This window comes from Chiloscyllium punctatum, chromosome 36, assembly GCF_047496795.1.
Source record: "Chiloscyllium punctatum isolate Juve2018m chromosome 36, sChiPun1.3, whole genome shotgun sequence".
In the NCBI taxonomy this organism is placed as follows: Eukaryota; Metazoa; Chordata; class Chondrichthyes; order Orectolobiformes; family Hemiscylliidae; genus Chiloscyllium; species Chiloscyllium punctatum.
This window is the reverse complement of record NC_092774.1, coordinates 52235428-52258265: the sequence shown is the minus strand read 5'-3', so window position 1 is coordinate 52258265 and position 22838 is coordinate 52235428. Positions and strand designations below refer to the sequence as shown.

Sequence of the window (22838 nt, the reverse complement as noted above, 5' to 3'; positions counted from 1 at the left end):
TTTAGCATAAGGCGGATTTATTTCCTTTTAAACCGGAATATTAATACCCACAACCGGTTCGGAGTTTTGAATGTCAGCCTGATAACCATTGTTGTTTCCTGGATGTGATCAACACCAAACTCCAGTTAATTATGAATTATGTACATCAACAAAGCTGGATGACTTGAGTGAGCAGGACAGCGGCCCCTCCACATTCGCCGGTGTACAGTAGTAATCACCCCGAACCATATTTGAGAGTGAAAGCAGCCAACAGTCTCTCAGAAAGAACACAATGGGAGGTCAGGTCTCAGGAAGTTTCAACTCCTTTCTCTCAGTTTTTCATCGGTGTGACCTTGCTGGTGTTCCAACAAAAACATTCCCGCACTCCGAGCAAGTGAACAGCCTCTCAGCGGTGTGAACTCACTCGTGTGTCAGCAATTTGGATGATGGAGTGAAACTCCTCCCACACTCGGAGCAGATAAACAGCTGCTGCTCAGTGTGGAGTCGCTGGTCGACACAGAACTGGGATGACTGCTCCAACTCAGGCGCGCAATGAGAGCATTTGAAGGGCGTCGCTTCAGCGGGTGCACACTGATGGGACATAAGGTCCCGGGCACATTTGAAGCTCTTCTCACAGGCTGGACATTTAAAAGGTCTCTCCGTGGCATGAACCCGCTGGTGTTCCAGTAGGTTGGATGCTCGACGGAATCCTTTCCCACACTCTGAGCAGGTGAATGGCCTCTCCCCAGTGTGAACTCGCTGGTGCACAGTGAGAGTATATGACTGTGTGAACCGCGCTCCGCACTGAGAACACATGAATGGTTTCTCATCAGAGTGAATACGTTGATGACGGATCAGTCCTGCAGAACTTTTAAAACTCTTTCCACAGTCCGTGCACTGAAAAGGCCTCTCATCGGTATGAACTAGCTGATGTGACTGGAGATTGGATAACTGAGTGAATCCCTTCCCACACTTGGAGCAGGTGAATAACCCATCACCGGTGTGAATGCGCTGGTGTACAGTGAGTTGAAATGATCGCTTGAACATCATCCCACAGTCAGAGCATCGAAATGGTCTCTCATCAGAGTGAACACGTTGATGGGACTTCAGTTTCCATGAATTTTTATAGCCCTTCCCACACTCTGGACACTTAAAAGGTTTCTCATCGGTGTGAACTTGTTGGTGACTGAGCAGATTGGACAAACGAGTGAAGTCCTTCCCGCACTCAGAGCAGGAGTACGGCCTCTCCCCAGTGTGAATTCGTTGGTGCACGGTGAGATCGTACGATTGCTTGAAACCAGTCCCACAGTGGGAGCACCGGAACGGTCTCTCCTCAGTGTGACCCCGCTGGTGTTTGAGCAGGTCAGACGACCGAGTGAATCCTTTCCCACACTCGGAGCAGATGAACGGCCTCTCCCCGGTGTGAATCCGCTGGTGTACAGTCAGTTGCGATGGCAACCTGAACCCAGTTCCGCAGTGAGAGCACTTGAACGGTCTCTCTACAGTGTGAACACGTTGGTGAGACACCAAGTCCTTGGAACATTTGTAGCACTTCCCACAGTCTGGACATTTGAATGGTTTCTCCCCAGTGTGAACGTGCTGGTGGCTGAGGAGGTTGGATAATTCAGTGAATTCCTTCCCACACTGGGAGCAGATGAATGGCTTCTTCCCTGTGTGACTGTGTTGATGAGATTCCAGCTCAGACATGGGACTCAATTCCTTTCCACCATCCCCACCTTCCCGTGATCCCTCTGCACTGGGACTGGTGTTCTTCTCTTCCATGTTCAAACTCCGTTGATATTCAGGTTAGGATAAAACGTATGACTCTGTCAATCCTGGTGCAATGTTACTGGATGCAAACCTTCCAGCTTCCTGTGACTTGATCTGAGAAAGAGAAAAGGCGTGAGAGAAAACCCACATAAAAAAAAACACGATTAACAATTCTGAAATGGAGCTGAATGAATCTGGTAATGTGTGGGGCTGACACTGGGAAAAATTGACCGTGTAACCTACTGGATTGTAACAAAAGCCCATTTGGTTGACTGCTGTCCTTCAGTGATGGGAATCTGCCACTCAGTCTGGGCCAACACTAGCATTTGGTCTCTGCAGGAGGAGACGGACAGGAACATTGATCAGAACTTTGACAGAACCTAACAACTTCTACCACCCAGAAAGACCGGACTAGGAGGTTCATATCAACAATATCACCTCCCAATCACACACTGTCCCGACACGTCTGATATCTCAACTGAACGAGCAGAAATTTAAATATTGGCAAGACAGAAGGCATTGGCCCCACTACAAACTCCAATCTGCTAGCTGCTCCAAACCACTCCATTGCTAAGTGTCAGAGTCTGGTCAACACTGCTCACAACCATGGTGAAATACTTCCTTTTCACTTCAGTCATTTTCTCAATAACCCTGAATTCCTCTGCCTGCTGTTATTTATCATGTTTCACAATTATAAGCATGACACATGAGAATCTATTCTATTCGCCCCTCACTGTGGGCAGCACAGTGGCACAGTGGTTAGCACTACTGCCTCACAGCGCCAGAGATCCGGGTTCAATTCCCGCCTCAGGCGACTCTCTGGGTGCTCCGGTTTCCTCCCACACTCCAAAGATGTGCAGGTCAGGTGAATTTGCCATGCTAAATTGCCCGTAGTGTTAGGTCAGGTGTAGATGTAGGGGTATGGGTGGGTTGCGCTTCGGCGAATGCGGTGTGGACTTGTTGGGCCGAAGGGCCTGTTTCCACACTGTAAGTAATCTAATCTAATCTAATGTGGTTCAGGTTTACGTTGTAACTAACAGCCAGATCACGCCTCTTTCCCTGATGTAATTCGAGTTTCCAATGAGAAGGTTCTGTAAAATGGAATGTCTTCAACAGTCAGTGACTCAGTAACCAAATTCAAATCATTGCTAAAAGACCCAGACCCAGGTGAAATATTGATCTCACAGTACAGAAATGTTCATGGCACTCGCAGTACTTACTGGACAGAAACTGACGGTTTCTATAGTAGAAAATCGAACAGTATAGTATAGGCCCTTTGGGCCTCAATGTTGTGTCGGCTTTTTATCCTACTCTAAGATCAAACTAAACTACATACCATACACTATCATCCATGTGCCTATCCAAGAGTCATTTAAATGACTCCAACATATCTGACTCTACTACCACTGCTGGCAGTGCAGTCTACGCACCCACCACTCTGAATAAAGAACCTACCTCTGATATCTCCCCTAAACCTTCCTCCAATCACCTTAAAATTATGGTAATAGCCACACTGGGAAGTCGTCTCTGGCTATCCGCTCTATCTATGCCTTTCATCATTTTGTACACCTTTACCAAGTAACCTCTCATCCTTCTTCACTCCAGTGAGAAAAGCCAGAGCTCCCTCAACCTAAGACATGCCCTCCAATCCAGGCAGCATCCTGGGAAATCTCCTCTGCACCCTCTCTAAAGCTTCCACATCTTTCGTATACTGAGGCGACCTGAACAGTTCCTGCATTCTAAGTCGCCCACCCCCAACTGAGTACTTTCCTGGACAGTGCGTTCCATGTGTACCTAACCTGTGCTGTATCTGCCCAAGACAGTGTGATGTGAATAAGGTGAAGGGAGGTTCACTGTGTATCTAACCTGTGTTATCTCTGACTGGAGAGTTTTTCAGGTAGCCACTGGCTGCTCAGTCTGGCCCACTCTATGACTATAATACAGGTAAGGGAGTTGTGATCACCATCACCGAAATGCTCTCCCACCTGGAGATCTGACACCTGGCCTGGTTCGTTGCCTACCATCAAATCCAATATGGCCTCCCCTCCAGTCGGCCTATCTACATATTGGGGCAGGAATCCTGCCTGGACATGCCTGACAAAAACTGCTCCATCCAAACTATTTGCATTAAGGAGGTTCCAATCAATATTCGGTAAGTTAAAGTCACCCAATGACAACAACCAGTTACTTCTTTCCAAAATCTGTCTTCCAATCTGCTCCTCCATGTCTCTGTTGCTTTTTAGTGGGTCCGTAAAAAACTCCCAATAAAATATCTGCTCCTTGCCTGTTTCTGACTTCCATCTATACTGACTCTATAGACAAACTCTCCTTGATCACTTCCCTTTCTGCAGCCGTGATACTATCCCTGATTAGCAATGCCACATCTCCACCTCTTTTACCTACTTCCCTCTTCCTTTTGGAACATCCAAACCCCGGAACATCCAAGGACCATTCCTACCTGTGATATCCAAGTCTCCATAATGGTCACAACATCACAGTTCCAAGTACTGATCCATGCTCTAAGTTTGACACCCTTCTTTCTGACAATTCTTGCATTAAAATAGAAATACTTCAACCCATCACACTAACTGCAACTTTGCCCAATCAACTGTCTTATCTTTCCTCACAGACACTCTGCGTGCTGTACCTGCTCATTCGCCAGCTACCCCATCCTCCGGATCCTATCCTCCTGCCAAACTAGTTAAACCCTCTCGAAGAAGAGTTCAATCCCTGGGTTTAGTTATGTTCTCATTGCAGTGATGGATGCTTTGGCCGGGGAGTGGGCCAGACTGAGAATCCAGTGGCTACCTGAAAAACTCTCCAGTCAGAGATAACACAGGTTAGATACACAGTGAACCTCCCTTCACCTTATTCACATCACACTGTCTTGGGCAGATACAGCACAGGTTAGGCACACATGGAATCTGCCTTCACGTTATTTCCATTCCACTGCCCCAGGCAGATACAGCACAGCTTAGATATACAGTGAACCTCCCTTCACGTTATTCCCATTACACAGTCCAGGCAGATACAGCACAGGTGAGATATACGGTGAATCTCTCTTCCCGTTATCCCCATCAAACTCCCTTTGGGTAGATAAGAGCATAGATTTGACACTCCTACTGCATTGCTCTCATTTCCGTCCCAGCGCGGGGAGACTGCAGTGTAGATCCAGAGTAAAGTCTCCTGCACCTTGTTCCCATCACGCGTCGAAGGACCAGTTTAATGTGTGTCATAAATACAATACAGTTCCTTCTACAGTGCATAACAAGCAGTCTCAAAGCAGGTTAAACGCAGAGTAAAACTCCCTGACCTGAAGGGAAACAGCAAGAGGGTGAGCCAGGTGAAGCCCAGAATTAATGTGGACAGACACAGGATAAATTCCCACCTTACTGAGGGAGAAATGTCAATGACCCAGAGACTCTCAGTCCCTCACTATTTGAATCACAGGGAAGGGTCATAGATTTCCTCTGTATTTCCCATGCTGTATTTGAGGGAGGATTATTTCATTCTGACAGGTAGAATGTATTGGGGTAAACCCATCAACTCCTCACCTGGACACAGATCCTGAAGGACAAGAAATGTCTGCAACATCTTGCACATTGACCGTGACTCTCCACTCACATCTCCTGTCATCCTAATTTGCCATGATGAAAAGATCCACAGTTTCCCTCAACTTTCGATAAAGCACATGTCAGGCTGCAGCCATTGTTGCTCGGGACATGGACAGGGAAATGACTAACTAATAAAAAAAAGTGTTGGGATAATGGGGCTGCTCTCAGGATGGCAAGCTGCCATCAATGGAGTGCCACAGCGATCACTGCCATGGCCACAATTATTTACATTGGAAATTAATGACTTGAATGGGGAAGCCAAGGTACTACAGCAAAGTTGTGAATGACATAGGTGGGGAAGATAAATAGTGGGTACGGCACTGAATGCAGAGGGATAGGGACAGGTTGAGGAGCAGACTAAAACTTAGCACATGGAATTGGAAACCTTTGTTTGGGGGTATGTTCGCCTTTATTTCAAATAAAGTGAAGAATAAAAAGAGGGGAAGTATTGCAAAAATTAAACAAGACATGGTTAGCCGAAACCTTGAATAATGAGGACAGGTTTGATCATCCTCTTGAAGGAAAGAGGACGCTAACACTGGAGGCAGTTCAGAGAAAATGAACTCAGTTGATCCCAGGTGTGCAAAGAACATTTTCTGAGGAGTGGTTGAATAGGTTGAACCTGTCCTCATTAGACTTAAGAATAAAATGTGACCTTATTGAAACCTACCAAATTCTTACGGGGCTTTATGGGGTATCTCTATAGAATCCCTACAATGTGGAAGCAGGCCCTTCGGCCCAACAAGTCCACACTGACCCTCCGAACAGTTACTATTCCCTACCTTATTATCCGATATTTGCCCCTGACCAGTGCACCTAACCTACACATTCCTAAACACTATGGGCAATTTAGCATGGCCAATTCACATGTCTTGCACATCTTTGGATTGTGGGAGGAAACAGAGGAGCCAGAGGAACCCCACGCAGACGCGGTGAGAACGTGCAAACTCCACACAGTTGCCCAAGACTGGAATTGAACCTGGGCCCCTGGCGCCGTGACGCAGCAGTGCTAACCACTGAGCCACCATGCCGCCCTTGTAGATTTACAAAGACTGTTGCCCTTTGTGGGACAGTCGAGGAACAGAAGGGATACCCAGTTAGGACAAGAAGAGAATAGTGCTGCACAGGAACTGGCCCTCTGGCATTACAAGACGATGTGACCATGATGTCATTCTAAACTGATCCCATCTAGCTGCACATGGCCTGGAAAACTCTATTCCCTTACTGGTCATGGGTCTGACTCAATGGCTCTCAAACGTTGTGACTGTATCTGCTCTTACCATCTCCCTGGCAGCAACCTTCCAGGCACCATGTAAAAAAAAAAGTTCCTCACACATACCTGTTAAACTTAGTCTCTCTCACCTTAAACCTAGTCCCTGTAGTACTTGACGAATCCCAATGTGACAAAAAGACTCCAATTAACCACTCGATCCAGGATCCTCAAAATTTTATAAATTTCTCCCAGGTTGTCCCCCTCAGCCTCTACGTTTTAGGAAAAACAATCCAAGTTTGTTCAACCTTTCCTTACAGCTAATCCACTCCAATCCAGGCAACATGCCAGTAGATCCAAATCTAAAGCACAGCCACTGGACTCGGAACGTTAGTTTTGATTTCGCTCCACAGATGCTGTCAGCCGTGCTGAGCTTTTCCAGCAATTTCTGTTTTTGTTGGAGTTGGGAAGTCATGTTACAGTTGTACAGGACATTGGTGAGGCCTGTTCTGGACTGCTGTTATATTATTGAGCTGGAGAAGGTTCAGAAGAGACTCAACAGGATATTGCTGGGTATGGAAGGTTTGAATTATAAAGAAAACCTGGATAAGCTGAGAGCTTTTCCAGTGGAGTGTAGGAGGTTGCGAAGTGACCTTGCAGAGGTTTATAAAATCATGAGGGCTCTACACAGGTTGAATACAAGGTGTATTTTCCCTCGGGTGGGGATTGCAAGATGAGGGGCACATTTTTAAGGTGATAGGACAGAGATATAAAATAGGCACGAAGGTCAACTTTTTTTTTAAACAGAGGGTATTTGCATGTGGAATGAACATCCTGAGGATGTGGGCACAATTACAACATTTAAAAGACATTTGGACAGTGCATGAGAGAAAAGGTTGGTAGGATATGGACCAGCAGCAAGCAGATGTGACTAGTTTAGTTTGGGATTATGTTTGGCATGGGCGAGTTGGGGTCTGTTTCCATGCTGTAGGACAATGACTCTCCGATCCTGGCAGACCTGTACTGCTCCCTATCCAAAGCCTCACATCCTTCCTATTATGCAGTGACCATAACTGCGCATAGTACTCTAAATGCAGCCCGAACAAAGCCTCCTATAGTTCAAAATGACTTGCTAATGTTTACACTCAGTGTCTTGAAAGATGTAGGCAAGCATGCCATAGGGCTTCAGGAAACTATAGACTTGGACCTCAAGACCCCTTTGTATGTAATGCTCCTAACAGTGGCCATTTACAGTACACATTCCACTCGTCTTTGACCTCGCAGCATGAGGAACCCTGTCAAATGCCCAACTGAAGCGGCTCAGGAGGATTTAAACCGGCAAGGTTTGTGCAGAAGGGAGGAAGAGACCCAGGGAAGTGATGAGGAAAGAGATCAATCTAAAACATTTGGGAAAGGGAGTGAGTCAAACGGTCATAGCGGGAAGGAATAAGGCAGAAAGCAAAGTAGGACTAATGAATTCAACTGCATTTACTTCAATGCAAGAGGCCTAACAGGGAAGGCAGATGAACTCAGGGCATGGTTTGGAGCAATAGGCTGGGATATCATCACAATGACGAAAACGTGGCTCAGGGATAGATAGAACTGGCAGCCTAATGTTACAAGATACAAATGCTATAGGAAGGATAGAAGGGGGAAGGGGGGAGTGGAGTGGCATTTTTGATAAGGGATAGTATTACTGCTGTACTTAGGGAGGATATTCCTGGGAATACATCCAGGGAAATTATTTGGGTGGAACTGCGAAATTAAAAAGGGATGATCATCTTATTGGGATTGTATTACAGACCCCCGAATAGTCAGCAGGAAATTGAGAAACAGATTTATAAGGAGATTTCAGATACCTTTAAGAATAATAGGGTGGTTATAGCAGGGGATTGTAACTTTCCAAACATAGACTGGGACTGCCATAGTGTTAAGGGTTTAGGTGGGGAGGAACTTGTTAGGTGTGTATAACAAAATTTTGGGATTCAGAATGTGGATGTACCTCCAACAGGAGGTGCAAAACTTGACCTACTCTTAGGAAATAAGGCAGGGCAGTTGACTGTGTGGCAGTGGGGGAACATTTTGGGGCCAGCGAACATAATTCTATTAGATCTTAAATAATGATGGAAAAGGATAGACTAGATCTAAAAGGTAAGTTCTAAATTGGAAGGAGGCTAATTTCAACAGTATTAGGCAAGATCTTTCAAAAGCTGATTGGGGGCAGATGTTGGCAGGTAAAGGGACGACTGGAAAGTGGGGAGCCTTCAAAAATGAGATAACGAGAGTCCTGAGGCAGTACATTCCTGTTAGGGTGAAAGGAAAGGTTGGTAGCTGTAGGGAAAGCTGGATGATGAGAGAAATTGGGGATTGCATTAAGAAAAGGAAAGAAGCATATGACAAGTACACTCAAGAGAGATCAAGTGAATCCTTAGAAGAGGATAATGGCAATAGAAATATATTTAAGAGGGGAATCAGGATGGCAAATAGGGAAAACCCAAATAAATACATTATGTCAAAAGGGTAAGTAGGGAGAGGATACAGCTCCTCAAAGATCTGTAAGGCACCCTATGTGTGGAGCTGTTGGAGATGGAGGAGATACTGAATGAGTATTTTGCCTCAGTGTTTACTGTGGATAAGGACATGGAAGATATAGAATGTGGGGAAATAGATGGAGACATCTTGAAAAACATCCACATTACAGAGGAGGAGATGCTGGATGCCTTGAAATGCATAAAAGTGGATAAACCCTCAGGACCTGATCAGATGTTCCCTAGAACTCTGTGGGAAGCTAGGGGGAAGTGACTGCTGGGCCCTTTGCTGAGATATTTGTATCAGCGATAGTCACAGGTGAGGTGCCAGGAGACTGGAGGCTAAATAACGTAATACCACTGTTTAAGAAAGGTGATAAGGAAAAGCCAGGGAAGTATAGACCAGTGAGCCTGAACTCGGTGGTGGACAAGTTGTTGGAGGGGATCTTGAGGGACAGGATTTACATTTAGAAAGGCAAGAACTGCTGAGGGATAGTCAACATGGCTTTGTGCGTGGGAAATCATGTCTCATTCACTGCAGAGCTGGGCTGAGGGGTGGCAAATGGAGTTTAATGCGGACAAGTGTGAGGTGATTCACTTTGGTCGGAGTAACCGCAATGCAGAATACTGGGCTAATGGTAAAATTCTTGGAAGTGTAGATGAGCAGAGAGATCTTGATGTCCATGCACACAGATCCTTGAAAGTTGCCACCCAGGTTGACAGGGTTGTTAAGAAGGCATACAGTGTTTTAGCTTTTATTAACAAAGGGATCAAGTTCTGGAACCATCAGGTTATGCTACAGCTGTACAAAGCTCTGGTGCGGCTGCACTTGGAGTATTATGTACGGTTCTGGTCACCACATTATAAGAAGATATAGAAGCTTTGAAAAGGGTGTAGAGGAGATTTACTAGGATGTTGCCTGATATGAATGGAAGATCTTAAGAGGAAAGGCTGAGGGATTTGAGGCTGTTTTTGTTAGAGAGAAGAAGGTTGAGAGGTTACTTAATAGAGACATATAAGATAATCAGAGGGCTAGATAGGGTGGACAGGGAGAGCCTTTTTCCAAGTATGGGGACGGCAACATGAGGGGGCATAGCTTTAAATTGAGGGGTAATAGATATAGGACAGAGGTCAGAGGTAGATTCTTCACTCAGAGTAGTAAGGGTATGGAATACAATGGTAGTAGATTTGCCAACTTTAAGTACATTTAAGTCGTCATTAGACAGCAGATGGACGTACATGGAATAGTGCAGGTGAGATGGGCTTCAGATTGGTATGACAGGTCGGCGCAACATCAAGGGCCGAAGGACCTGTACTGCGCTGGAATGTTCTATGTTCTATGATTAAGGTTTTTGAAGAATTAACAAAGAGGATTGATGAGGGCAGAGAGGTGGATGTGATCTATCTGGATTTCAGTAAAGCGTTCAACACAGTCCCTTTTGGGAGACTGGTTAGCAAGGTTAGATCTCATGGAACACTGGGAGAACTAGCCATTTCGATACAGAACTTGTTCAAAGATATAAGACAAAGGGTGGTAAGTAGGGGGTTGCTTTTCAGACTAGGGGCCTATGAACAGAGGTGAGCCAAAAGGATTGGTGCTGGGTTCCACTGCTTTTCGTTATTTATATAAATGACCTGGATGTGCACAGAGGAGGTAAAGATTACTTCGTGTGGAAACAGGCCCTTCGGCCCAACAAGTCTACACTGACCCGCCGAAGCGCACCCCACCCATTCCCCTACATTTACCCCTTCACCTAACACTACGGGCAATTTCGCACGGCCAATTCACCTCAACTGTACATTTTTGGATTTGGGAGGAAACTGGAGTACCCGGAGGAAACCCACGCAGACACGGGGAGAATGTACAAACTCCATACAGACAGTCGCCTGAGGTGGGAATTGAACCCAGGTCTCTGGTGCTGTGAGGCAGCAGTGCTAACCACTGTGCCACCATGCTGCCTATAGTTAGTAAGTTTGCAGATGACACCAAAAATTGGAGGTGTAGTGGACAGCGAAGGAGGTTACTTCAGATTACAACGCGATCTTGATCAGATGGGCCAATGGGCTGAGGGGTGGCAGATGGCAGGTGATAAAGGTGAGGTGCTGCATTTTGGAAAAGCAAATCAGAAAAGGTCTTACACATTTAATGGCAGGATCTTCAAACAGACCGTGGAGTGTAGGTTCATAGTCCCTTGAAAGTAGAGTCACAGGTAGATAGGAGAATGAAGGCGGCATTCAGTATGCTTTCCGTTATTGGTCAGAGTACAGGGGGTCATGTTGCAGTTCTACAGGACATTGGCTAGGCCACTTTTGGAATATTGTGTGCAATTCTGGTCTCTTCCTATCGGAAGGATATTGTGAAACTTGAAAGGGTTCAGAAAACATTTACAAAGATGTTGCCAGGTTTTAATAATTTGAGTTACAGGGAAAGCTGACTGGCTGCGGATGTTTTCCCTGGAGCATTGGAAGCTGAGGGGTGACCTTACAGAGGTTTATAAAATCATGAGTGGCATGGATAGGGTAAATAGACAAGGTATTTTCTCTGGGGTGGGTTAAGTCCAGAACTAGAGGGCACAGGTTAAGGTGAGAGGGGAAAGATATAAAAGGGACCAAACAGACAACTTTTTCACACAGAGGGTGGTACGTGTATGTAACAAACTGCCAGAGGAAGTGGTGGAGGCGGGTACAATTACAGCATTTGAAAGGCACCTGGATGGGTATATGAATAGGAAGGGTTTAGAGGGATATGGGCCAAGTGCTGGCAAATGGGACTAGATTACCTTAGAATATCTGGGCAGTATGGACGAGTTCACCTCACGTCTACCTCTCTGCCCTCATCAATCCTCTTCGTTACTTCTTCCAAAAACTCAATCACGTTTTTGAGACATGATTTAGCACACGCTAAGCCACGTTGAGTATCCCTAATCACGCCTTGCGTTTCCAAATACATGTAAATTCTGTCCCTCTGGATGCCCTCCACCAATGTCAGCTCAACAGTTGAACACTCCCTGGCATTGCCTTACCACCTTTCTTAAATAGTGGCACCACGTTAGCCAACTTCCAGTCTTCCAACACCTCACCTGTGACTATCAGTGATACAAATACGTCAGCAAGGGGCCCAGCAATCACGTCCCTCACTTCCCACAGAGTTTGAGGGTACATCTGATCAGGTCCTGTAGATTTATCCATCTTTATGCTTTTTGAAACATCCACTACCACCTCCTCCATAATCTGGACATTTTTCAAGATGTCACCATCTACTTCCCCATATTCTACATCTTCCACATCCTTCTCCACAGTTAACACTGATGCAAACTACTTGTTTAGTATCTCCCCCATCTCCACACATAGGCTGCCTTGCTGAGCTTTGAGGGGCCCTTTTCTCTCCCAAGTTACTGTTTTGTCCTTCATGTATTTATAAAAAGCCTTTCGATTCTCCTTAACCCTATTTGTCAACGCTATCTCACATCTCCTTTGAGCCCTCCTGATTTCCCTCTTCCATATACTCCTACTGCCTTTAAACTTTTCAAAGGATTCACACAATCCCTCGCGCATATACCAACACACGCTTACTTCTTTTTCTTGACCAAAACCTCAACCTCACTAAGCATCCAGCATTCCCTAGACCAACAGCCTTGCCTTTCACCCTAATAGGAATATACTGTCTTTCAACTCTCTTTATCTCATTTTTGAAGGCTTCCCATTGTCCAGCCATTCATTTGACCTGCAAAAATCTACCCCAATCAAGTTTTGAAAGTTCCTGCCTAATGCCATTAAAATTGGCCTCTCTCCAATTTAGAACTTTTACGTTTTGCTGGCAAATGTGACTGGATTAATTTAGAATATATGGTCAGCATGGACGAGTTGGATCAAAGGGTCTGTTTCTGCACTGCACAGCTTCAACACTTCTCCAAAGCTAGAAATCCCAGTCTCTGTTTCTCCTGGGAGAAACCTAAATACAAAGGGATATCGCAAGCTTGGATGATACTGATCTTCATGCAAGGAATCTTGTAGGGAAGGGGAGTCAAAGGAGTTGACTAACACATAGATATCAATACTATCATGGAGGCATGGTTGAGGAAGGGATGGCAGCAATGGGAAAGGTATGTGCCGCAACATTGATCAAGGAGTCAATTCCTGAAGGAAGGAGGGATGATACATGAGAACGGTGTTCTGGTTAGAACCTAAATCAAGAAGTGGACAATCACTATGCGGGGAGTGTGTAACGACTGAGGACGTTTCATGACTGGAAGCCTGAGTCTCACGACAGTAGCAGTGGGTGGTACTGACTAACTTGCTGTTCGATGTGTACAGAAGGTCTGATCGCTATGTTTATGGATAACAAAAATACTGGTGCTGTGGTAAATCCAGAGGAACCTTGGTATGCATGATCACAGGTCATCAAAGACAATAGGAGAGGTAGATAAGGCTGTGAGAAAGACATTTGCGATACTTAACATAATAAAAAGAGGAGTTACTGAGACCCACCAAGTTTTTCTGAGCAGATAGGGGAAGCCCTAAATGAGTTTTTTGCTTCGGTTTCATCAAGGAAAGGGAACTTGTTGTAAATGAAAATTTAGAGGAGCTGTGATACAGTCATGACCAGATCAAGACTAATGAAGACTAACGCTAGAAATTTTGGAAAACATTAAGATTGACAAGTCCCCAGGGCCAGACCAGATTTATCCTGGGCTGCTCTGGGAAGCGAGAAAGGAGGTCGCTAAGCCACTGGCGAGGATATTTGCCTCCTCACTCTCCACGGGAGTCGTACCGGAGGATTGGAAGGAGGCGAATGTTTTTCCTCTTTTCAAGAAGGGTAATAGGGAAATCCCTGGCAATTACAGACCAGTCAGTCTTACGTCTGTGGTCAGCAAAGTTGTGGAAAGAATCCTGATGGATCGGATTTATGACTATTTGATTAAAGGCAGTCAGCATGGCTTTGAGATGGGCAGGTCATGCCTCACAAATCTTATTGTATCAAGACAGGTCGACGACGGTTGAGCAGTGGATGTGGTGTATCTGGACTTCAGCAATGCATTTGATAGGGTTCCCCATGGTAGGCTCATTCATAAAGTCAGGAAGAATGGGATACAGGGAGATCTGGCTATCTGGATTCAGAATTGGCTGGCTGACAGAAGGCAGAGAGAGGTTGTAGATGGAAAGTATACTGCCTGGAGATCAGGGTTAAGTGGGGTCCCGCAGGGCTCTGCTCTTAGGCCTCTGCTCTTTGTAGTTTTTATAAATGACTTGGATGAGGAGGTTAAGGGGTAGGTTAGTACATTTACAGATGTCACAAAGGTTGGAGGTGATGTCAATAGTATAGAGGGCTACTGCAGGCTGCAGCGTGACATAGACAGGATGCAGAGCTGGGCTGAGAAATGGCAGATGGAGTTCATCTGGATAAATGCGAAGTGATGCATTTTGGAAAGTGAAACTCGGATGCTGAATATAGGATTAAAGACAGGATTCTTGACTGTATGGAGGAACAGAGGGATCTGGGTGTGCAAGTACATAGATCCCTCAAAGTTGCCACCCAAGTGGATAGGGTTGTGAAGACAGCATATGGTGTTTTGGCTTTCATTAACAGGGGATCAAGTTTAAGAGCCGCAAGGTTTTGCTGCAGCTCTCCAAGTCTGTGGTGAGACAACACTTGGAATACTGTGTCCAGTTCTGGTTGCCCTACTATAGGAAAGATGTGGAGGTTTTGGAGAGGGTGCAAAGAAGGTTTGCCAGGATGCTGCCTGGACTGGAGGGCTTGCTTTATGAAGAAAGGTTGAATAAGCTTGAACTTTTCTTGCTGGAGAGAAGGAGGAAGAGAGGAGACCAGTTCGAGGTGTATAAGATAACGAGAGGAATAGACAGAGTCAATAGGCAGAGACTTTTCCCCAGGGCAGGATTGACTGGTACGAGAGTCATAGTTTGAAGATATTAAGAGGAAGGTATAAAGGAGACATCAGAGGTAGGTTCTTTACGCAGAGAGTTGGAAAAGCATGGAATGCATTGCCAGCTGTGGTGGTGGAAGCAGTGTCATTGGGGACAGTTAAGCAACTACTGGACATGCACATGGATAGCAGTGAGTTGAGGGGTGTGTAGGTTAAGTTACTATATTTTACATTAGGATTAAATCTCGGCACAATATCGTGGGCCAAAGGGCCTGTTCTGTGCTGTACTTTTCTGTATTCTATGTTTGTCAGCATTTGTACAGAAAATCAAAGTTTACGTTTTGACTCCAGTGACTCTTACTCAGAACTGGGCTGGAAACGTGATCTCTGATTTCTCTGCCTTGTTGAGTTTCTCCATCCATTACAGATTTCTGGCATCCATATTTCTTTGCTTTATTTTAAGGCATTTGCCATACTTGATTTCATTAGTCAAGGGACGGCATACAAGAGGCTATGAGGAGTTTACAATGGTGCCGTGTTTCAGGTTAGTTCAGACACAGTCGGGGTACGGTGTGCAGATCTGGTTACTGCACATTTGGAAGGCTATGACTGCAGTGGAGAGGGTAATGAACAGATTCACTAGGATGTTGCCGGGGATGAACTAATTCAGCTTTGAAGAGTGACTGGACAGACTGGGTTGTTTTCCGTAGAGCAGAGAATAGACAATAGACAATAGGTGCAGGAGTAGGCCATTCAGCCCTTCGAGCCTGCTCCACCATTCAATATGATCATGGCTGATCATTCCTAATCAGTATCCTCTTCCTGCCTTATCTCCATAACCCTTGATTCCACTATCTTTGAGAGCTCTATCCAACTGTTTCTGAAATGAATCCAGAGACTGGGCCTCCCCTGCTCTCTGGGGCAGAGCATTCCACACAGCCACCACTCTCTGGGTGAAGAAGTTTCTCCTCATCTCTGTCCTAAATGGTCTACCCCGTATTTTTAAGCTGTGTCCTCTAGTTCGGCACTCACCCATCAGTGGAAACATGTTTCCTGCTGCCATAGTGTCCAATCCTTTCATAATCTTATATGTCTCAATCAGATCCCCTCTCAGTCTTCTAAACTCAAGGGTATACAAAGCCCAGTCGCTTCAGTCTCTCAGTGTAAGGTAATCCCGCCATTCCAGGAATTGACCTCGTGAACCTACGCTGCACTCTCTCAATAGCCAGAATGTTTTTCCTCAAATTTGGAGACCAGAACTGCACACAGTACTCCAGGTGTGGTCTCACCAGGGCCCTGTATAGCTGCAGAAGCACCTCTTTGCTTCTATACTCATTCCCTCTTGTTATGAAGGCCAGCATGCTATTAGCCTTCTTCACTACCTGCTGTACCTGCATGCTTGCCTTCATTGACTGGTGTACAAGAACACCCAGATCTCTCTGTACTGCCCCTTTATCTAAATTAATTCCATTGAGGTCGTAATCTGTCTTCCTGTTCTTGCCACCAAAGTGGATAACATACATTTATCCACATTAAACTGCATCTGCCATACATCTGCCCACTCACCTAACTTGTCCAGGTCACCCTGTAATCTCCTAACATCCTCATCACATTTCACCCTGACACCCAGCTTTGTATCATCAGCAAATTTGTTAATTTTATTGCTGATACCATCTTCTGTACCATTAACATATATTGTAAAAAGCTGCGGTCCCAGCAACTGATCCCACTGGTCACTGCCTGCCATTCCGAAATGGAGCCATTTATCACTCCCCTTTGTTTCCTATCAGCCAACCAATTTTCAATCCAATCTAGTACTTTGCCCCCAATACCGTGCGCCCTAATTTTATTCACTAACCTCCTGTGTGGGACTTTATCAAAAGCTTTCTGAAAGTCCAGGTACACTACATCTACTGGATGTCCCTCGTCCATCTTCAGAGTTACATCCTCAAAAAATTCCAGAAGATTAGTCAAGCATGATTTTCCCTTCATAAATCCATGCTGACTCTGTCCTATCCTGTTACTACTATCCAGATGTGTCGTAATTTCATCCTTTATAATAGACTCCAGCATCTTTCCCACCACTGAGGTCAGACTAACTAGTCTATAATTTCCTGCTTTCTCTCTCCCACCTTTCTTAAACAGTGGTATAACATTAGCCACCCTCCAATCCTCAGGAACCGACCCCAAATCTATCGAACTCTGGTAAATAATCACCAACGCATCCACGATTTCCCGAACCACCTCCTTCAGTATCCTCGGATGTAGACCATCAGGCCCCGGAGACCTATCAACCTTCAGACCTAACAGTCTCTCCAACACCAAATCCTGGCAAATATAAATTCTCTGAAGTTCAGGTCCTTCAGCCACTGTTACCTCAGGGAGATTGCTTGTGTCTTCCCCAGTGAACACAGATCTGCAGTACCCATTTAATTCTTCTGCCATTTCTTTGTTCCCCATAATAAATTCCCCTGTTTCTGTCTTCAAGGGCCCAATTTTAGTCCGAACCATTTTTTTGCCTTGCACATACCTAAAAATGCTTTTACTATCCTCCTTTATATTATTGGCCAGTTTACCTTCTTACCTCATTTTCCCTCAGCATATTTCCTTCTTAGTAATCCTCTGTTCTTCTTTAAAAGCTTCCCAGGCCTCCGTTTTCCCACTTATCTTTGCTATGTTACATTTTTTCTCTTTTAACTTTATATGTTTCTTAACTTCCCTCGTCAGCAACGGCCACCCATGCCTCCTCCTGGGATCTTTCTTCCTTTTAGGAATGAACTGATCCTTCAACTTCTGCATTATACACAGAAATATCCGCCATTGTTCCTCCACGGTCATCCCTGCTAAGGTATTGCACCATTGAACTTTGGCCAGCTCCTCCCTCATAGCTCCATAGTTCCCTTTATTCAACAGAAGTACTGTCACTTCCGACTGTACCCTCTCCCTCTCAAATTTCAGACTGAAGCTTATTGTATTATGGTCACTACCTCCCAATGGCTCCTTCACTTCAAGGTCTCTGACCAATTCTGGTTCGTTACACAATACCAGATCCAGAATTGCCTTCTCCCTGGTCTGCTCCAGCACCAGCTGCTCTAAGAATCCATCTCTGAGGCACTCCACAAAGTCTCTTTCTTGAGGTCCAATACCATCCTGATTCTCCCAGTCTACCTGCATGTTAAAATCCCCATAAAAACTGTAGTAACATCTTTCTGATGCGCCAATTTCAGCTTCTGATTCAACTTACATCCGACATCCAGACTACTGTTTGGGGACCTGTAGATGACTCCCAAGAGGGTCTTTTTACCCTTAGTATTTCGCAGCTCTATCTACACTGACTCTACATCCCATGACTCTAGGTCCCCCCCGCGCAAGGGACTGAATATTTACTCCCTTACCAACAAGGCCACCCCACCCCCTCTGCCCATCAGTCTGTCCTTAGGATAGCACATGTAGCCTTGAATATTCATTTCCCAGGCCCTGTCCACTTGAAGCCACGTCTCAGTTATCCCCACAATATCGTATCTGCCAATTTCCAAAAGAGCCTCGAGCTCATTCATCTTATGTCTAATGCTTCGTGCATTCATGTATAGTATTTTTAATTTGTTACTGCTCTCACCCTTCCCATCAACCCCTATTTAACTCAACCTTACAGCATGATCCCTTTCCGAGTTTTCTGCCTCATTGATACAGTTGTCTTTCTTGACTTCTCTTGTTCTAACTTTCCCTTCAATTTCCTTTTTAAACATCCAGTTTGTCGCCTCCCCCCCCCCCGCTACTTAGTTTAAATGTAGTGGTGTTGCAGTAGAAAACCTGCCTGCCAGAATGCTGGTCCCTAACCTATTAGAGAAGGCCGAGGGTGGACCTGACTGAGCTGTACATATCTATTGGGAATACATGCTCAGTAGTTCGCACTCACTGCTGGGGACCCTGTTTGGATTTGATGGGCTGAATTATCTTTCTCCCACATTGTGGGGATTCTATATAGTTGGGGGGATAGGGAGCAAGTTTCCCCTGATGCACCAGTAACCGTGGGGTCATAATTTTAAGGTAAGGACCAGAAGGTTAAGACTAAATTTGAGAGGGCGGTGAGCATCTGGAACTCACTGCTTAAAAAGGAACACTCAGGACTTTGAAGAACTGATTCGACGGAGCCTCCCACTTGGTCCTCCAGCCCCGTCCCACTCACTGCCATTGATTGGAGGACTAAGTGCTCCAGCCCAGTCCTCCAACAAAACAAAAGAGCTGGAGATCACAGCAGGTCAGGCAGCATCCATGGAAAGAAAGCAAGCTCACGTTCAGAGTCCAGGTAACACTTCATCAGAGCTGACATGAAGTCGGAAGAGGAATCATTTATGCAACGGGGTGGTTTGGGATAGAGGGATCTAAAACTCTGACTTAACATAGAACACAACGGCACAGTACAGGCACTTTGGCTCTCGATGTTGTGCCAACCTTTTATCCCATTCTAAGATCAAAATGACAGACATGCCCTTCGTTTTACTATAATCCAGGTGTCTATCCAAGAGTCTCTTAAAATGTCCATAATGTATCAAACTCTACCACCACAGCTGGCAGTGCATTCCACACACCCACCACCCTCGGTGTGAAGAACCTTCATCAGGTCAGGCAGCATCTGAGAAGGAGGAGAAACGACATTTTGAGCATAGGCCCTTCATCAGGAATTAATTGAGGGTGGGTAACAGGCCAGTACGGGATGTCCAGGTGGATGGGGTGGTGTCGGAGGCAAAAGAAGGGGTCCTCGTTGGTGGACAGGATTCTTAATTCATAAAGTGGGCTCAGAGGCGAAGGTTGCAATTCGTGTCGAACTCACTAATCCAGGAACGTAGAGGGATGAAGGGGAGGTCTTTGCTGAGGACTAAACATTCATCTTCAGTGAAGTCTGGAGGAATAGTGAAGACATGGCAGGGAGCTGGGTGTGGGGGCGATGAAGGGCTTATGCCCAAAATGTCGATTCTCCTGCTCCTCCAATGCTGCCTGACCTACTGTGCTTTTCCAGCACCATGCTCTCTACTTCGATCTCCAGTATCTGCAGTCCTCACTTTCTCCCAAAACCTACCTCAGACAGCTCCCCTACACCTTCCTCCATTCACCTTAAGATTGTAGCCCCTCTTGATAGCCACTTCCACCAGAAGAAAAAGTCTGTGGTTATCAACACGATCTATGCCTCTCATAATCTTATACATAACTCTATCAAGTCACCTCACATCCTTCTTCGCTCCCTCAACCTTTGTTTCATAAGGCATGCCCTCCAGTCGAGGCAGCATCCTGGTAAATCTCCTCTGCACCCTCTCTAAAGGTTCCACATCTTTCCTATAATGAGGCGACCGGAACTGAACACTATATTCTAAGTGCGGTCTAAACAGGGCTTTACAGAGCTGCAGCATAATCTTGTGGTTCTTAAAGTCAATCCCCCTGCTAATGAAAGCCAACACACCTTACACCTTCTTCGCAACCCGAGGAAGTAGGGTGGCAACTTTGAGGGATCTATGGACATGGACCCCAAGATCGCTCTGCTCCTCTACACTGCCAAGAATCCTGCCCTTAACCCTGTAATTCTCATTCAAATTCAACCTTCCAACGCAAATGACTTCACACTTTGAACTCCATTTGCCACTTCTCAGCCCAGCGCTGCATCCTGTCAACGTCCCATTGCAACATACAACAGCCTTGACATGAACCACACCTTCACCAACCTTCGTGTCATTGGCAAACTTACTAATCCACCCTTCCACTTCCTCGTCCCAGAACAGAGCACTGCAGAACACCACTGGTCACTGAGCATGAGGCCGAATACTACCACAAATGCTGCCAGACCTGCCTAGCTTTTCCAGCAACTTCGTTTTTTGCACATGTGATAACAAAGCCTGGTTCTCGGCATTGGGGTAAGGACATGGGACAACTCAAGCCCTAAAGTTATTGAACTCGATACTGTTCTTCCAGCTTGCACTGAACTGCGCTGGAGCACCACAGTAAGCCTCAGGCACAGATTTTGGCCAGGGTGTAAACGGTAGTGAATTAATTGGCAGGAAACTGGAAGTTCAGGGTCTTTTTTGCAAACAGGATGTAAGTGTTCTGTGAAGCGGTTACCCAGGGAGGGAAGGGGGAGGAGAGGGGTGAGGGGGAGGGAAGGGGGAAATGGGGGAGAGGAGGGGTTCAGAGTCGGGGAGAGGGGCGAAGGGGATGCAGGGTGATGGGGGAAGAGGGTGATGGGGGAAGAGAGTGAGGAGGGAAAGGGAGGCAGAGGGGCCAAGGGGAGGAGGGGGGGGCGGGGGAGTGGGTCGGGGGAAGGAGAGGGGGGCAAGGGAGGATAATGGTGATCGTGGGGGAATGGAGCGAGGTGGTGAGGGAGCGGGGCAATGAAATTGAGGCGACCAAAGTCACGCCGACGGCTCTGAACAAACGGACGGACTGGAGGTGAAAGGCCACTGGCAGAGGGATCTGGGTGGAGGGAGAGTTGGAGCAGGGCGAAGAGGCTTCTGGGAACGAGAAGACTATTGGCCAAAGACATGGGCCCAGAGGGGGGTGCAGCATCTACAGGCACGTGCTCCTACACGGTAAAAACAATGACTGCAGGTGCTGGAAGAGCACAGCAGTTCAGGCAGTGAAGGGCTACTTGGATGCTGCCTGAACTGCCGTGCTCTTCCAGCACCACTCATCCAGAACGTGCTCCTACACTGCGCGCAATCACCACTGGTTCCCATTGGCCCGAGCTGACGTCAATCAGCGCCTCTCATTGTGTTCAATTGGCCAATGACGCTGTCAATCCCGCGTCCCACCGTGAGCTGTCCCCGACTGTTGCCTAAACCCCCGGGGTGGCCGTCCATCGCCGCCTTCCATTGTGACATGCTGGTTCCTATTGGTCCAGAGCTGCCGTCAATCCCCGCCTCCCACTGCGAGCGAGACCCCCGCTGGCTCCCATTGGCCCGGAGCTGCTGTCAATCCCCGCCTTCCATCATATCGTTTGGAGCACGGCCTCAGGGTCGGACTCCGGCGAGCCCCGTTCGCCTGGTAAATGGGGAAGGGGGAGGTGGAATTCAGGAAAACTCCGAGAGCAGAAGGTACTAAACGCCGAGCGAAACCTACCTGTTTCACGGGCGGTTAATCTGGCAGCAGCCACTCAGCCCGTCCGCCTAACGTCCGCCATCTTCACCCGAGCGGGGTCGGAGGTGTTGCGCATGCGCCGCGGCAGCGTCTCGGCCGGCGAGGCACCGCCCCCTCATTCACTTGCATTGGCTGGAGGACCAGCCGCCTCCCGTAGTCCTCCAGTCCCGCCCCCTTTTCCTATTGGCTGTGAGCAGCTAGTTTGAATGTACAGAATTCTCATGAGGGCTTCGGTTCTCTGTTTCCCAATTGGTCCAAATCGTTTCAAGGGAAGGAATTATCCAAATGGAGATGGACACTGGGCATTGAGAGCTAAGTCAAGAAAGTGTTGCAAGGAAACTGGGCAGAAAAAAGTAAAGAGCTGAGGACGCTGCAAATCAGAAGCTGCAACAGAAAATGCTTGGGGAATACTTCGCACATATGGTAGAATCTGGACAAAGAAAGCACAGATAATAGTTTGGAGCCAGTGACTGTTGTTCCAGAAATCTTGCTTATTAATTTGGTTTGCCAGTAGCTGTAGTGCCACAGTAGTTCAATGTTTGGCACTGCTGCCTGGCAGCACCAGGGATACAGGTTTGATTCCAGTCTCAGGTGACCGTCTGCATAGAGTTTGCGCATTTGCATAAGTTTGATTGGGCCTCCTGAGCTCTGGTTTCCTCCCACAGTCACAAAGATGTGCAGGTTAAGGTGGATGGGTCATGCTAAATTGACGGTAGTGTTCAGGGGTGTTAGG

At 46.5% G+C, this 22838-nt stretch overlaps 1 protein-coding gene across 2 annotated transcripts; it reads right to left on the bottom strand.

The window, feature by feature from the left end:
- Positions 1 to 22178, bottom strand: LOC140460495 (uncharacterized). 2 transcript variants are annotated; one of them, XM_072555051.1, is made up of 3 exons: positions 22088 to 22158; positions 1993 to 2082; positions 1 to 1863 (listed from the first exon to the last, which is right to left on the bottom strand). In XM_072555051.1, exon 3 carries the CDS (start codon positions 1759 to 1761, stop codon positions 400 to 402), a length of 1362 nt encoding a protein of 453 aa, XP_072411152.1. In that variant the 5' UTR covers positions 1762 to 1863; positions 1993 to 2082; positions 22088 to 22158; the 3' UTR covers positions 1 to 399. The 2 variants fall into 2 exon arrangements, with proteins under 2 accessions (XP_072411152.1, XP_072411151.1); XM_072555050.1 differs by lacking the exon at positions 1993 to 2082 and having other exon boundaries at positions 22088 to 22178.
- Positions 22179 to 22838: the final 660 nt, after the last annotated feature.